Raw genomic sequence first — 17,742 nt, 5'->3', positions numbered from 1 at the left:
TTGTCACCCTCATCATGGCAAAGACACGGAGAAATGCATATGATGCAGCTTTCAACATGAAGGCGATTGATCTGGCTGTTGGAAAAGGAAATAGAGCTGCTGCATGGGAGCTTGGTCTTAATGAGTCGATGATAAGACGTTGGAAACAGCAGCGTGAGGAATTGACTCAGTGCAAAAAGACAACTAAAGCTTACTGCTAATTTTTTATTTTTTGTTACAAGCCGTGTTTCGTTAAAGCCTATTTATTTTTGTTACAAGCCGTGTTTCGTTAAAGCCTATTTATTTTTGTTACAAGCCGTGTTTCGTTAAAGCCTATTTATTTTTGTTACAAGCGGTGTTTCGTTAAAGCCTATTTATTTTTGTTACAAGCCGTGTTTCGTTAAAGCCTGTGTAAAGTTCATTTGTTTCAATGTACCGGTAGGCACCTGCGGCTTTTATAGACATGTGCGGCTTATTTATGTTCAAAATAATACTTTTTAAAAAATTCAGTGGGTGCGGCTTATATTCAGGTGCGCTTAATAGTCCGGAAATTATGGTATTACTTGTGGGTTTGTTAAAGCAAACATTGTTTGAAAAGGAATCTGTCCTCAAAACCAGTCTGAGGTTTTATAGGAGTAAAATTAAGAAATACATACTTGTAATCCCATAGATGGCAGTGATTAGCAATTATTGCTACTTGCTGCATCACGAAGGGTATTTATCCTTCACAATATCTATTTGATGCACAAGCTGCAGACAGTGTTAAAGAAATCTACAGCGTGGCTCATTTTGAATGGTTGTGTTCTTATACTTGTTGATCTATTTTCCACCAGAGGGCAACATGTGTACTGTGCTCTGCTCTCTTTGTGGAATCTAGAAACAACCCAGGATGTCTACCTACCTCAGTGGATCACTATAAACTCATACTAGTTGCATCACAAATGTTCTCCATCTAGGAATGAAAATGATACCATTATTAGGAAGACACATCCATATTGGAGATATTGATATTGTTAGTATTCTGTATAAATTAATAGGTAGTAGCAGACACAGGGTTCATGATGATTAATATTGTGAATAGGACTGATCATTGTTGATTTTGAAAGGACAGTGATAAAGACCAATCAAAGACTCATCCTGTCCCAATTTCGAGAGCCAGTAGCAAAGCTGTCCGTGTTTTGCCTTTTGGCTGGTATTATATATTTGCTTGTGATAGTCTGTTGTAAAGGAGCATTGTCAATACCATAGTCTTGCTGTGCTCCATGAGGTGATCTTACTTAGAGAAAGTCTGGAGTGGGTTTGGTAAGAGAATATGCAGCTGCACAATTTCACCTGTAGGGGTCTCTGGGGTTCTTCGCTGACCCTGCTTTGCTGTCTGTTTTTTTTTTGGTCCCAAATGGCACCCTATTCCCTTTTTAGTGTACTACTTTCGACCAGAGCCCTATGCACTAGATAGGGAATAGGGTGTCATTTGGGACGCTATCTGTCTCCCCAGTGCAGATAAACCACCAGCAACTCCTTAATCAAATTTGCATGAGTGCGCTCAGGTTGCCATGGCAATAATGATCAGCGCTGCCTAATTAACTTTCTCAATTGCTTAATGAGATACGACCCTCTGAACTCATTTTTTTCTTCTTTCTAATCCATGTTTTCTTTTTTTATTCTCTCCATCTTCCCTTCTCTCTCGCCTCAGTGTTACCCTGTGACCACTGAGATAATAGAAATTATACAAAAAATAAATTCTGCCTCACATGATTTAACACAAGAATGTATACGGCAGAGAAAAATAAAATATATTTCCTGATAGTTTCACACATGGAATGCAAAATGGAGACTAAAATATACTACCTGTAATACTGGTATATTATCCATCAGTATGTAGTATTATATTGAGATGCAACTCACATGTGATGTAGTGGCCCCTGAAGGCTTCAGGGGCCACAGGTGACCTGCTGAGACAGTTGAGTGAAGGAGGGGTGGAGAGAGCCCGCTGGCCCTGATCACCCCAATCGCCTGTCGCACACAGTGAAGCGGAACTCTCAAGACGTTAGAGAGACGGGGGAGACAGGGAGGAAAGCACTTGGTGACATCCTCACAAAGCCTCCTACCCATCTGCCACCTTGTCACACCCAATGTTCTACACCTCTACATTCCTACCAGGCCTCTGTCGTTCTGATTCAATTCTCTTCTCTTCTCCCCTGGAGTGTGCACTTGCTCACTCCTTCACATAGGTTAAAGCATTGGATTGGTATAGGCATGTGGTGGAGGTAGAATCCAATATATTTCCACCAGTTAATTTCTGAGATCACATTGAGGGGTAGTGAATGAGTGCTCACTTCTGCAGACTGTAGGCAGCCTCTTGTGTAGTTGTGCATTGGTCCCTGGGAGTGACTTCATCGTGCAGTAAGTGTGTTCCCTACTCCACCCTGTGGACAGAGCTGTGTTGGTCAGTCAGCCAGCTCAAGGACTTTCCTTCAGTGTACAGTAAGCTAGACAGGCCAGCCAGATCCATTATGGGATCACTGCTAGGGCAGCAGACCACAGCGGTCACACCAGTTCATGGGAACTCCTGCTCCATTTTTCATAGGAGGGATATTTCAATGTCTACAGCCGGGTTGGGCCAAGTTCAGGTTAATGCATTTAAATGATTCATGAGTTGAAAATGGTCCATTGTATAATATGAGGATTTTTTTGATTCATGAATTGACTGAATTGGTTACTGAATGGACCCCTGGTCCACCTGACTGGGTCATTCTATTTACATATTTACTGTGTATATGACACAATAGTTGCTTTGCCGTTAGGGCATACCCTGTGATTTCAGTGTCAAATAAAGAGTTATTCACTATTCTCTATGGCTCTGGTTACATCCATCTGACTGCTGTCATTCTTTAATTGTGCCATTTCCTTTTTGTTTCCTTACAGCCAGAGGAGGAAAGTGACGGGGAAGATTATCTTCGTTGCACCTCTGCCTACGCTGCATCACTGTGTATTTTCTCTCTGCGTGTGAGTGGATTTCATGGTTGAAGGTGCAATCTGAAACAGGATTAGCATTACAGTAGGTGTGGGAGTGTTAGCTAAACCTCTCTTATGCAGGTGTGGCAGAGGGAAGACTGTCTGTCGCACACACACACACACACACACACACACACACACACACACACAGGGCACAATGAACACAGGGATTCTTAAAGCGGGACAGAAGTTGACAAAGTGTTTTGGTAAAAAGCTGAGGCATGGGGCTGGAGAAATGTAACCGCTCTCAAATTCATAGACAGAGGTATGGATGCTAGGACTGAGCATCCATGATATCAAAATAATCATTTAATTAATGTTCTGAAAAACAAGCTTACATTTTGGGTTCTGATGTGGTATGACAGTTGAACTAAGCTCATGAGGCGTTTATAAGTTATATTCTTCAAAAATCAATGGGTACACATTGTGTATACATCCAAAAATGAATATTGCCACTGCAGATTGTCCCTTTAAAATATTGTTAATACCACGTTGGTATTCATCAAAGCTTAGGGAGGCAGGGCCCATTCTGCGTTGTGGTTTGGTTTCCAACTTGAAAAAGACTGAAAGAATCCAAAGCAGAAAGTGTTAGTCAAGCTAGCACACTACTGCCAGTGCCAATGCATGAGAGTAAAATAAAACGCAGCCTTTTTGTCTTTGGGAAAGTCTACTAAAAATTGAGAGAAGTAGAGTTGAGTGGCCTGGTCCCAGATCTATTCGTGCTAACTAACTGCTATGGTCATTGTCACACAAAATGGCACAAACAGATCTGGGACCAGGCTAGGAGCTGAGGAACGTGGAGTGTTTCTCCATGTTTCTGTGACATTGAGAAGCCACATGGTTGGCTACAGCCCAGGCCTCCAGGCAGCTCATGCCCAAGGAGGAGACACATCCTGGGATGGCCATGGGCTGTGTACTGGCTACAGACACCCAGACTTTCCACACACACACATACACATGCACACACACATCCACGCACGCACGCATGCACTCACACCACACACACACACACAACCCCCAAGTGTCTTCACTGACATTTTCAACCTTTCCCTGACCCAGTCTGTAATACCTAAATGTTTCAAGTAGACCACCCACCATAGTTCCTGTGCCCAAGAACACCAAGGTAACCTGCCTAAATGACTACCGACCCGTAGCACTCACGTCTGTAGCCATGAAATGCTTTGAAAGACTGGTCATGGCTCACATCAACACCATCCTCCCAGAAACCCTAGACCCACTACAATTTGGATACCGCTCCAACAGATGACGCAATCTCTATTGCACTCCACACTGCCCTTTCCCATCTGGACAAAAGGAACACCTACGTGAGAATGCTATTCATTGAATACAGCTCAGCGTTCAACACCATAGTGCCCTCCAAGCTCATCACTAAGCTAAGGACCCTGGGACTGAACACCCCCCTCTGCAACTGGATCCTGGACTTCCTGACTGGCCGCCCCCAGGTGGTGAGGGTATGCAACTACACATCCGCCTCCATCATTAAGTTTGCCGACGACACGACAGTGGTAGGCTTGATCACCGACGACGATGAGACAGCCTATAGGAAGGTCAGAGACCTGCCAGAGTGCTGCCAGGACAAGAACCTCTCTGTCAATGTAAGCAAGACAAAGGAGCTGATCGTGGACTACAGGAAAAGGAGTGCCAAGGACACCCTCATTCACATCGACGAGGCTGTAATGGAGTGGGTCAAGAGTTTCAAGTTCCTTGGTGTCCACATCACTAAGGACTTATCATGTTCCAAAAGCACCAACACAGTCGTGAAGAGGGCACGACAATGCCTACTCCAGGAGACTGAAAATATTTGTCATGGGACCTCAGATCCTCAAAAGGTTCTACTGCTGCACCATCGAGAGCATTCTGACTGCAACTGCTCAACAACCCTGGTGGGATAATAAAGTTGATCTGAAGGTGCTACAGAGGGTAATGCGTACCGCCCAGTAAATCACTGGGGCCCGAGCTTCCTGCCATCCAGGACCTCTATACCAGGCGGTGTCAGAGGAAGGCCCTAAAAATTGTCAAAGAGTCCAAGTCATAGACTGTTCTCTCTGCTACCGCACGGCAAGCGATACTAGAGCTCCAAGTCTGGGACCAAAAGGCTCCTTAACAGCTTCCTGACTAGCAGGTACTCAAATGGCTACCCGGACTATTGATCCCATTATTTTATTATTATTTTTTTTTATTTGTTTGCACTGACTCTATGGCACAGGCTCAATGTACACTCACTGGACTCTAAACACACACACACACCACACACACACACACACACACACACACACACACACCCTTCAAATACACTGCTGCTACTCTCTGTTTATTATCTATGCATAGTCACTGCCCCTTCCTACATGTACATATTACCTCAATTACCTCTACTAACCCATACCCCCGCACATTGACTCAGTACCATTACCCCTTGTATATAGCCTCGTTATTGTTACTTTATTGTGTTACTATTTTTCATTTCTTCATTTATTTAGCTAAGTTTTCTTACTTTCTTTTTTTTTTTTACTCTGCATTGTTGGTTATGGGTTCGTAAGTAAGCATTTCATGGTAAGGTCTAAACCTGTTGTATTCGGCGCACGGTTTTTTCTCTTTTTTTGACACTACGAAACAACACCCACAGCTCTCCTTATGTAACAGCACAAGGTCGTAGAGGAGGGGTTGCTAGAGGGAGGGAACATCAATGATGAACAAAAAGAGAGGGAGAAAGAGAGATTGCGAGAGAGAGGGGAAGACAGTGAGGGAGATGACTGCTGTTAAGGGGCTTTAGAGCAAAGATTGGGCTCACATTTGAGTACCTAAACAGTACAGAGCCAGAATGCAGTCTGGCTCTCAAAGTCAAATCCGGAAGGGTTTTTAAAAAGGAGAGGACAACAGGACAATGACCCTGATTTTTATGTCAAATATTGAGTGGTCCAGACTGTGTCCCATGACCTATAATTATTGTTATGCTCAGTGGACATGCCTCACCTTTTGTACAGTGTTAGTCTACTCTTCTGACATGCCTAATTAGAGCTGTAGTCAGTCAGTCGGGCGTTGCTGCTCAACACAAGGGTGGGAGTGACATCATCACCCTGTCCCAGTAAACACATCAGTAGTAACCCTGGCTGACTAGCTGTCTTAGGTAGGTAGGTTACACTGTGAAAAAAATCCTGTCGTTTTAACGGTAACTTACTGGCAGCCAGTTACCTGTAAGTTACTGTAACTTTACAGTAATCTGCTGTTAAACTAAAGTTTCTTTGGAATTTACCGTGACATAATATACCTTTATTAAAGTAATGATCATGAAAAAAATTATAATGTACATTAGGTTAGAGTAAATTCCAAAGAAACTTTGATTTAACAGTACATTACTGTAAACTTTACAGTAATGTGCTGTTAAACTAAAGCTCCTTTGAAATGTACGGTAACATAGTGTACTTTAAAAAAAAGTAATTTACAGGTAACTGGCTGCCAGTAAGTTTCCAAAAAACAACAGGATATTTTCGACAGTGTAACCTTCCTACCTAAGCCAGATAGTCAGCCAGGATTACTACTGGCAGTTGATTGGTTCAAAGATCTTCTCATACTGATTTATGTCCTTTTGTTGTTATTGTTGTTGTTGTCTGGAGCTGGAGCTTCCATGGGTGTTTTTCAGTGCCAATGCCCAACAGCTTAGCTTGCTACGGGCCACACCAGATCACTACACACATCGACTCAGCTCAGCTCCACTCAACTCAGCTGGCAGTGGCTCAGTGTTTGCATTCCATAGGATAGGAGTCACACCACATTCCAATTACAACTTAACTGTGGTGCATAAAAATATCCTCTCCAGACCGCGGGGCAGGGGCCATGTGTTTTCAATTACCCCTTTGTTTCTCATTTACAGCATCTCTCCCTCATTTATCCCCCTCTCTCTCTTTCTTTCACCATCTCCTCCCCTCCTCTTCTTGCTCCCTCCTCCCCTCCTGTTTTTGTTCTCCCTCTCCTTCACTCCCTTGCACTCTACTCTTCCTCCTCTTCTCGCCCTTCCCTTCTCTCACACACACCCTCTCCCTTCCTCCCTCTCTCCTTCCCCTCTCTCCCTCTCGCTCCACACTCCCCCTCCTTTTATTGCCCCCCCCACTCTCTCTCTCTTTCCCTCTGTCACTCTCACCCTCTCCTTCCCTCCTCTTCTCCCAACCCTCTCTCTTTCACATCTCATGTTGTGATAGACCCGTTTAGTCACCATGAAAGCATTCCACTATAGGAGCATTTGAGGGTATGGTTTCCTCTGACAACCAAGCTGTCAATAGTGGGGGTAGCATCACCACCCACAACTGGGGAATTTTCCATTGAAAAAGGGTAATGGGGTTATAGAATGGAATATATTATAGAATAGAGTATAGTAGAATAGAATATAGTAGAATATAATTCAATCAAGTAGAATAGAAAATAATAAAGTAGAACATAATATAATATAGTATCAAATAATAGAATAACTTCATATCAAACTTCATGTGCATAACAGTCAAATAAGCCTTCATTTTATAGAATAACAGTCACTGCATATATGTAGAGAGACACTATTAGTCGGAAGGAGATCAGTATGGATACCCCACAACTTGAACCCAATGAGGGTTCAGCCCGCGGGCGCCAAATGAGTGTGACATTCACAATGGTCGCTTCCGCCTTTCTCACTCTCTCTCTCTGCTGGGGGAAACACCCGTACTGAGAAAGGATGGTATGAAATGAAACCGCGAGCCAATTATTATTTCAAAGGATATGTAATTGAGACTTTTCTGACTTTCTTGTCTGACTACAATGCATAGGGAATCTGGTAGACGTTCATGCATAAATGAAGAAATATTTATTTGTAGCATTAATTAACCCGGTAATAATTCCATATTATAATTATTCAGTAGGGTGTTGGCAGTTCATGTAACTGAACTGACGTGCACAATACAGCATAGTCACCTAAACAACTCTACATTCATGAACCTCAACTAACCGGTGCCCCCACACATTGATTCTGTACGGGTACCCCCTTGTATATAGTCTCGCTATTGTTATTTTACTGCTGCTCTTTAACTACTTTTATTTCTTATTCTTATTTATATTTTTTAAACTGCATTGTTGGTTAGGGGCTTGTAAGTAAGCATTTCACTGTAAGGTCTACTACACCTGTTGTATTCAGCGCATGTGACTAATACCATTTGATTTGATTTGATTACGAGGTTTATAAATGCGGCACTCTTGAGGTGAATATGTCATGCTAATCCCAGTCCATCTCATCAACAGGTAGACATCTGACCACTGTCTGACGATCACATGCAGCACATGGAAGAGCATCACAAATCGGATGCCTAAAGCACACCACGTCAACTGCTATTGTATTTAAGCGTTCTTGTTTATTCCCAAAGCAATAAACATCAATGAAACAATGCAAGATATTTTATGAACTGTGAATAAAAATGCATGAATGCCTTTATTCTCTATATGGGATAGCAATGTGAAACGATGTTGTATACAGAATAAAATGGATATTCCCTTTCGCTAAACCTGTTATAGAGGGAGTGACTTGATCCAAGTCTCATATAATTATGTGTAAGCAGCATTCATTTATTCAACGCTACAGTTTAGTCGCTTGATAATCAAGCCTCACTGACGGATACACACGGGTGTACCAATGTGAAAGGAATAGGGTATGGTAATAATCAACAAATCTAAGTAAATAAGGGAGGTTAATTGCATGTAATGCACTTATGGCGGGGCGTCTTCGTCGCGTGAGAGAAGAAAGACAAACAGAGCATGCTCCACGAGCAAATACTTTTTTCGTCTGGAATTCTGCGGGTTGTAAATGATTCATAGAGCGAGCTTATTTTTAAGCGGAGTAATTGCGCGCAGCTCGCACAGTTAGTCAGTGTGTTACTATCAGCTATGAGTGTGTGTGCTGTTTTCGGGTGAGCGCTTGCGTGTGAGTGAAAGCCGGTCACCAATCTGCAGAGGAGACGGAGAGGAGAGGAGATACCAGACGAAAGAAACAGTGAGCGTGAGCAGACTTCGTGAAAGAAAGTCAAATTAATTTGGTTTTAATTCTGGGGTTTTATCGAATATATCGTCCAGCCCTGCCAGTCCAACGGTTGGTCAAGGGAATCAACTGTTGCTGCAGCCGACTGGTTTTTAAAGGGACATTAGGCTAATCACAATTTACCAAATCCGTGTTGCTGACTCTGAATCTGGACATGGGTTTGAGAATGAATTAACCATCACCTGGAACTGGTGTATTTATTGTGCTGCGCGCACCCGGCGGCCGTATGCATGTTGTTCATGGTCTGTTCTGATACTGCATAGAGAATACATGCTCTTCCAGAATGATCCTACTCCACGCCTCTCCTGGCTTTTTGATATTGGTTTATCATATTTTTCTATCAGTCAGTGGCAGTTGCTTGTAGGCAAGTAGACACATTTGGGCCATTTGAACAATTCCAAAGGCAGTTGGAGGATAATAGTGGATTTTGTATTTCTTTGTGACCTTGCCTTTTCGGCGTTAATCCAAGAGGATAGATGCTAATGATGGAGAATAACGGCATGGATGCGCATCAGGTTGGAATCAATCCTGAATACGAGCCGGAGGGCCGACCGCGGTCATGCACCTGGCCGCTGCCGACGTGTCCGGAGGATTTCCCTCGGGGAGTGGATGAAGCAAATCGAGGTCTGCCCCTGGCATCTGTCAAACTGGAGCAGCTTCAGTACAACGTGCCGGCATGCCGCGGTGGAGCAGCCGAGGGAAGAGGTGGCGCACCCGCGGAGCTCAAACATCCAGCCGGCGCCCCGGTCCCCATCGCAGCCGGCGCTCCTACATGCATGTCTGGGGCTGCCCGCGACGTGGCCGGCCAGCTGCGCAAAGCCAAGTCGTCCCGGAGGAACGCGTGGGGAAACCAGTCGTACGCGGACCTCATCACGCGTGCCATTGAGAGTGCCCCTGAGAAGAGACTCACTCTGTCGCAGGTTTACGATTGGATGGTGCGCTTTGTCCCTTATTTCAAGGATAAAGGCGACAGCAATAGTTCAGCTGGATGGAAGGTACAGTAACATAGCCTACTTGAAATGCATAATAATTAGTCTCTATATGATGATGGTGTGTGTTGATAGGGGGTAGCCTATATGTCAGTCTTTCCATAAAATCCATTGTAGACCTTGATCACTTCATTTGGGTTGTGCATCTTAACCACACATGGTTGTTCAGTGTTCAGCCATAAAAATGGACAGCTCTCAACTGATGGTTAAAGCAAATGACTTGTTCCTGGTTAACGATGTATGGTTTTCGCATTTCCCCACATTCACCACCGCTACTCTCCAGTCAGTCAGTGTGTAGAAAGGGGCGGTGAGATGAGACTGAGGGAGGCGGAGAGGGGTTACTGGGTTCATCCTATTTTACAGTCTATAGGCTATGCAGAGCAGAGCAGAGCATATCAGTACCAATATAAACGCTTTGTTTGTGCTATGGTGGAAAATACTGTTTGCGCACTTCACTGTGACGTGTCCATGTCATGGTTTTATTATAAGGAGATTATCTGACTGTAGAAGTGAATGCGTGACGGCATGTTCCGTTCGAACTCAACGTTGTTTCATCTCTGGGTCTGAAGCCATATGTAGAGGAGAGGAATAACTAGTCACGCTGGGCACAGAAAGTCAGGAGTGTGTCCGGGTCAATTCTGTTCCTTGTGTTCACGCACGAGCCACTCCGCTTGGCTAGGCTGGGTTAACCCTCAACGAACAAGAGCTATACCCGTCCACTTCTATTCATTGCGCGCGTTGTAAAATTACACAAGGGCTATGCAATTTGATAATACTCCACAAAATAGGAAAATAGAGATTATCCTTTAAATTAAAATCTAGACGAGAGTTTGTGTAATCTACTTTACTTTACCGCACATTTTGTGTGAGGATTATATTGGCCAAATTATTGTGGACTGGATTATTTATTCTATAGGGCCTATTTGTTCAAGTCATATAGGCCTCTCCAAGCCCTAATATAGATTTGAATATTTGCTCTTATTTTCCAAAGGGATTATCAAGACGATCAATTCTACACACTCACCTATTTTATCAGGGCCTTAGACTTTAGGTTATGTAGTTGAGCTTTGGTTTTCTTTTAGGGCTTGTTTTGAGTCAACCACCTGGTGTATACACAGAGGTTACACTGTTTAATACAACCCTCATCTTCCTAACTGTCACTTTGTTCTGGTTTTCTGGTAAACACACACACACACACACACACACACACACACACACACACACACACACACACACACACACACACACACACACACACACACACACACACACACACACACACACACACACACACACACACACACACACACACACACACACAGTATTGTACAACTAACCTTGTGGCACACAATTCAGTCCCATTCAAAATTATATTTTACATAACCCCTAACCTTTTTATTTATTTAACTAGGCAAGTCAATTAAGAACAAATTCTTATTTACAATGACAGCCTGCAAGGGTACAGTGGGTTATTAACTGCCTTGTTCAGGGGCAGAACAACAGATCCAGCAACCTTATGACTACTGGCCCAGCGCTTTAACCACTAGGCTACCTGCTGCCTCAACCTTAACCCTGACATTAACCTGAAAACCTAACCCTAAAACTAACCCAAAGCCTAACCGTAAAACTAACTCTAAACCTAATTCTAACCCTAACAAATAATTTAAGAGCAGCAGTAAAATAACAGCGAGGCTATATACAGGGGGTACCGGTACAGAGTCAATGCTTGGGAGCACTGGTTAGTCGAGGTAATTGAGGTCATATGTACATGTAGGTAGAGTTATTAAAGTGACTATGCATAGATAATAAACAGAGAGTAGCAGCAGCGTAAAAGGGGGGCATTGCAAATAGTCTGGGTTGCCTTTTGATTAGATGTTCAGGAGTCTTATGGCTTGGGGGTAGAAGCTGTTTAGAAGCCACTTGGACCTAGACTTGGTGCTCCGGTACCACTTACCGTGCGGTAACAGAGAGAACAGTCTATGACTAGGGTGTCTGGAGTCTTTGACAATTTTTAGGGCCTTCCTCTGACACCCCCTGGTATAGAGGTCCTGGATGGAAGAAAGCTTGGCCCTAGTGATGTACTGGGCCATACCCACTACCCTTTCTAGTGCCTTGCGGTCGGAGTCCGAGCAGTTGCCATACCAGGCAGTGATGCAACCAGTCAGGATGCTCTCGATGGTGCAGATGTAGACCTTTTAGGATTTGTCGTGCTCGTTCCACCTTTTCCTGTAGTCCACAATCATCACCTTTGTCTTGATCATGTTGAGGGAGAGGTTGTTGTCCTGGCACCACACGGCCAGGTCTCTGACCTCCTCCCTATAGGCTGTCTTGTCATTGTCGGTGATCAGGCCTACCACTGTTGTGTCATCGACAAACTTAATGACGGTGTTGGAGTCGTGCCTGGCCATGCAGTCATCAGTGAACAGGGAGTACAGGAGGGGACTGAGCACGCACCCCTGAAGGGCCCCCGTGTTGAGGATCAGCGTGGCAGATGTGTTGTTACCTACCCTTACCACCTGGGGGGTGGTCCATCAAGAAGTCCAGAATCCAGTTGCAGAGGGAGGTGTTTAGTTCCAGGGTCCTTAGCTTAGTGATGAGCTTTGATGGAACTATGGAGTCGAACGCTGAGCTATAGTCAATGAATAGCATTCTCACATAGGTGTTCCTTTTGTCCAGATGGGAAAGGGCAGTGTGGAGTGCAATAGAGATTGCGTCATCTGTTGGAGCGGTATCCAAATTGGAGTGGGTCTAGGGTTTCTGGGAGGATGGTGTTGATGTGAGCCATGACCAGCCTTTCAAAGCACTTAATGGCTACAGACATGAGTGCTTAGTGTTCTTGGGCACAGTGACTATGGTGGTCTGCTTGAAACATGTTGGTATTACAGACTCCGACAGGTCAGTGAAGACACTTGCCAGTTGGTCAGTGAATGTTCGGAGTACACGTCCTGCTAATCCATCTGGCCCTGCAGCCTTGTGAATGTTGACCTGTTTAAAGGTCTTACTCACATCGGCTACGGAGAGCCTGATCACACAGTCGTCCGGAACAGCTGATGCTGTCATGCCTGTTTCAGTGTTACTTGCCTCGAAGCAAGCATAGAAGTAATTTAGCTCGTCTGGCAGGTTCGTGTCACTGGGCAGCTCTCGGTTGTGCTTCACTTTGTAGTCTGTAATAGTTTGCAGACCCTGCCACATCCAACGAGCGTCGGAGCCGGTGTAGTATGATTCGATCATAGCTTTGCCTGTTTGATGGTTCATCGGAGGGCAGAGCGGTATTTCTTATAAGCTTCCGGGTTAGAGTCCCACTCCTTGAAAGCGGCAGCTCTACCCTTTAGCTCAGTGCGGATGTTGCCTGAAATCCATGGTTTCTGGTTGGGGTATGTACGTACAGTCACTGTGGGGACGACGTCATCAATGCACTTATTGATGAAGCCAGTGACTGATGTGGTGTACACCTCAATGCCATCGGAAGAGTCCCGGAACATATTACATTCTGTGGTAGCAAAACAGTCCTGTAGCTTAGCATCTGCTTCCTCTGACCACTTTTTTATTGATCGAGTCACTTGCACTTCCTGCTTTAGTTATTGCTTGTAAACAGGAATCAGTAGGATAGAATTATGGCCAGATTTGCCAAATGGAGGGTGAGGGAGAGCTTTGTATGCGTGTGTGTGGAGTAAAGGTGGTCTAGAGTTTTTTTCACTCTGGTTGCACATTTAACATGCTGTTAGAAATGAGGTAAAATGGATTTAAGTTCCCTGCATTAAAGTCCCTGGCCACTAGGAGCGCCGCCTCTGGATGAGCTTTTTCCTGTTTGGTTATGGCCTTATACAGCTTGTTGAGTGCGTTCTTTGTGTCACCATCGGTTTGTGGTGGTAAATAGACAGCTACGAAGAATATAGACGAAAACTCTCTTGGTAGACAGTGTGGTCTACAGCTTATCATGAGATACTCTACCTCAGGCTAGCAAAACCTCAAGACTTCCTTAGATATCGTGCACCAGCTGTTGTTTTTCAATATACATAGACCGCCACCCCTTGTCTTGCCAGAGGCTGCTGTTCTATCCTGCCGATACAGTGTGTAACCTGCCAGCTGTATGTTAATCATGTTGTCGTTCAGCAATGACTCGGTGAAACATAAGATATTACAGTTTTTAATGCCCCGTTGGTAGGATATACGTGCTTGTAGTTCGTCCACTTTATTATCCAGCGATTGTACGTTGGCCAACAGTACCGATGGCAAAGGCAGATTTGCCACTCATCGCCGGATCCCTACAAGGTACCCCGATCTCCTTCATGCGATATCTCCGTCTTTTCTCCTGATCGGGATGATGGCCTCGTCGGGTGTCTGGAGTAAATCCCTCTCGTTCGACTCATCAAAGAAAAATTATTAGTCCAGTTCAAGTTGAGTAATCGCTGTTCTGATGTCCAGAAGCTCTTTTCAGTCATAAAAGACGGTAGCAGCAACATTTGATTTGATGTACAAAATAAGTTACAAACAATGCAAAAAAAACAAACAAAATAGCACGGTTGGTTATTAAGAGCCCATAAAACGGCAGCCATCCCCTTCGGCGCCGTTACACACACACACACGTTTTCTCATTCCGCCTTCCCTGGCATCTCTCTCATTCAATATACGACAATCATAACATTCTGAGAATGACAGCGGTATTAAGAGAAATAATTAATATAAATGAAATCACCATTTAATTTAGGTGTAAGTAAGTACAGTGGATAGGAGTACTCCAATTGTTAGGGTTAGGTTTTAAATAGGATTTAAAATCAGCTTAATTCTCCAGGCCCTGTGTGTCTGTGTGTGTGTGTGTGTGTGTGTGTGTGCTGCCCAGGGATGCATAGCTGTATGCCAGCTCATATTCCTCCACAGGGCTTTGTGTGAAACAAGGGCTTTGATTGGCTGGTTTGGCAGTGATCTGATAGGCTGGGAGGGCGAAAACAACTTGATTCAATCTTAATAACAGTGTTAAAAACAGGCACGCACATGATGGGCTGTAACAGTTGGCAATGGGTTTAATACGATTTTAAGCACATAAAAACACACACTCGCACAGAAACAAACACACACGCACATGTGAAAACATACACACACTCACACACACACCACACACACACACACACACACACACACACACACACACACACACACACACACACACACACACACACACACACACACACACACACACACACACACACACACTGTACATTAAACATTATCATCCACATCACTGTTGTTGATGAGATGAGTAAGAGAAGAAACGGAGATGGATGGATAGATGGATGGGAGGATGATCAAATCAGATACAGTGGTAGCTGCTGGTTATTAAAAGCAGTCTGTAATAACTGTTGTGAAATGGGTCGATCCACTATTTCGGTGGCTTTTGAGAAGTGTAACTTGGTCCCCAAAAAATGTGATTTCACCAAATTTGTACTTTTTGTCATAAAGAGCATATGATCAACTTTAGAAAAAAAAGTTGAGAGGTTAAATAAAATAAAAGACTATAGTACATGCCTATTAAGTGCCAAATAATGTAACAAGGTTGATCGTAACAGGGTTGACAATTTCATCTTAAATCAGCCATAAATCCCCTTGTGACAGGTGGAATGGAAGCTTGTTGTGTGCAACAGGGAGTGGCAATTGAATGCAAGTTTCACAAAAAACGTAAATACTTTTCTAGCCTGTCTAGACATGTTATGCTCGACTCTCTCAGTTTTCCACCACAAACACCTTAAAATTGCCAGAACCTGCTTTTACACTCTGTGACTATGAGATGTTCACTGTTTCTTTTGAAAAAATATTTTTAAAGGAATAGTTTCAGGTGAGGTGTTTTGACCATGTACAAAACATTAGGAACACCCCCCTTTTCCCTCAGAACAGCCTCAATTTGTCTTGGCATGGACTACAAGGTGTCGAAAGCATTCCACAGGCATGCTGGCCCATGTTGACTCCAATGCTTCCACAGTTGTGTCAAGTTGGCTGGATGTCCTTTGTGTGGTGGACCATTCTTGATACACACGGTAAACTGTTGAGCATTAACCCAGCAGCGTTGCAGTTTTTGACACACTTAAACCGATGCACCTGGTACCTACTACCATACCCTGTTCAAAGGCACTTCAATATTTTTGTACATGGAGCCCAAAGGGTTTCTATCTGGAACCAAAAGAGTTCTACCTGGAACTAAAAAGGGTTCTCCTATGGGGACAGCTGAAGAACCCTTTTAGGTACTAGATAGCACTTTTCTTTCTAAAAGTGTAGGAGGTTGAATCCACAGGGTGGCTGTGTGTGGTGGTTTATCACTCACATTCCTGCTGTACTGTATACCGTATTCTCATGTACTTGACACTGGTTTCATGCAGGAAGTGGGCCTGTGTGTGTGTGTGTGTGTGTGTGTGTGTGTGTGTGTGTGTGTGTGTGTGTGTGTGTGTGTGTGTGTGTGTGTGTGTGTGTGTGTGTGTGTGTGTGTGTGTGTGTGGGTGACTTGGTTACTTTTGACATGTTGAAAAGTTGAATGGTACACAGAACGGGCACATGGGCAAATGATTCAGCTCTGCTGAGATTTTAAGCAGGAAACAGAGAGAGAGAGAGAGAGAAAGAGAGAGAGAGAAAGAGATGGCGAGGGAGAGATGCAGAAAGAGAGATGCAGAAGAGACAGAGAGAGATAGAGAGATGGAGAGAGAAACAGAGAGAGAGAGGGAGATTGAGAGTGGGAGAGAAAGTGGTGGTGGTCCCAGTCCCAGTCCCCAACTGCTGAACACATTGATCACTAGCAGACTTCACGCCTCACTGTGATGCTCCAGCCCCTAGCAGAACAGAGTGGAGAAGAGCCCATACGGAAAGTAACATACGGCCTTATATATCATATTTAAACATGACATACATTTTAAAATATATGATCATATGTTTTTATAACTTATATAACTCTCACACCCCCATAACACAAATAATGATATGGATATGTATTTTCATCATGCAAAATACATATCAATTTTTTGCTTTGAAAAGAGAGGCAGAGTATTTATTGGTGGTTACCCACTGGGAACACACTGGTTGAATCAATGTTTCCACGTCATTTCAATGAATTGTCGTCTGTGCCCAGTGGGGAGCTAGCTTGGGAGATGGTGAAACCTACGGTACAGACTTAAGCCTGATTAACACAATAGGGCCTAACCGAGCTGTACTGGCCTGGTTATACAGACACCATAGCTGCTGGAACCATGTTGAAAAAAGGACTATGTGAAAAGAAAATATCAGAGCCAGCGGAGTACAGTTTGCTTTGGCCCTGTAGTGTGGATCTAATGGGTTGAGCAGGCCCTGTAGTGTGGATCTAATGGGTTGAGCAGGCCCTGTAGTGTGGATCTAATGGGTTGAGCAGGCCCTGTAGTGTGGATCTAATGGGTTGAGCAGGCCCTGTAGTGTGGATCTAATGGGCTGAGCAGGCCCTGTAGTGTGGATCTAATGGGTTGAGCAGGCCCTGTAGTGTGTATCTAATGGGTTGAGCAGGCCCTGTAGTGTGAATGATGCCTTAGAGAGGTTCCCTGTGCTGTGCCAGCCAGGCTGGTTGGCGTGGGTTCAACAGAAAGCTCTCTGCATCACTTCCATGTTATTGTTATTATCACAGACACAGCAGAAGGAGAGAGAGCTCTCGAGTTGGCGGGCTTGGCATCGAGTCCACGACGG

The 17,742-nt window shown here is 44.1% G+C and overlaps 1 protein-coding gene across 1 annotated transcript in view; it reads left to right on the top strand.

The window, feature by feature from the left end:
• The first annotated feature begins 8,616 nt into the window (after nucleotides 1-8,616).
• Nucleotides 8,617-17,742, top strand: part of LOC106588657 (forkhead box protein O6-like) — a 62,378-nt gene continuing 53,252 nt past the window's right edge. The window contains exon 1 of the mRNA XM_014177851.3: nucleotides 8,617-10,059. Within this exon, the coding sequence (XP_014033326.1) occupies nucleotides 9,541-10,059 (519 nt within the window). The 5' untranslated portion in view covers nucleotides 8,617-9,540. The remainder of the gene's footprint in view (nucleotides 10,060-17,742) is intronic.

Source organism: Salmo salar, chromosome 27 (assembly GCF_965601325.2).
Source record: "Salmo salar chromosome 27, fSalSal1, whole genome shotgun sequence".
Classification (NCBI taxonomy): domain Eukaryota; kingdom Metazoa; phylum Chordata; class Actinopteri; order Salmoniformes; family Salmonidae; genus Salmo; species Salmo salar.
The sequence above is the reverse complement of the archived record's forward strand: the minus strand, read 5'-3'. Positions and strand labels throughout refer to the sequence as shown.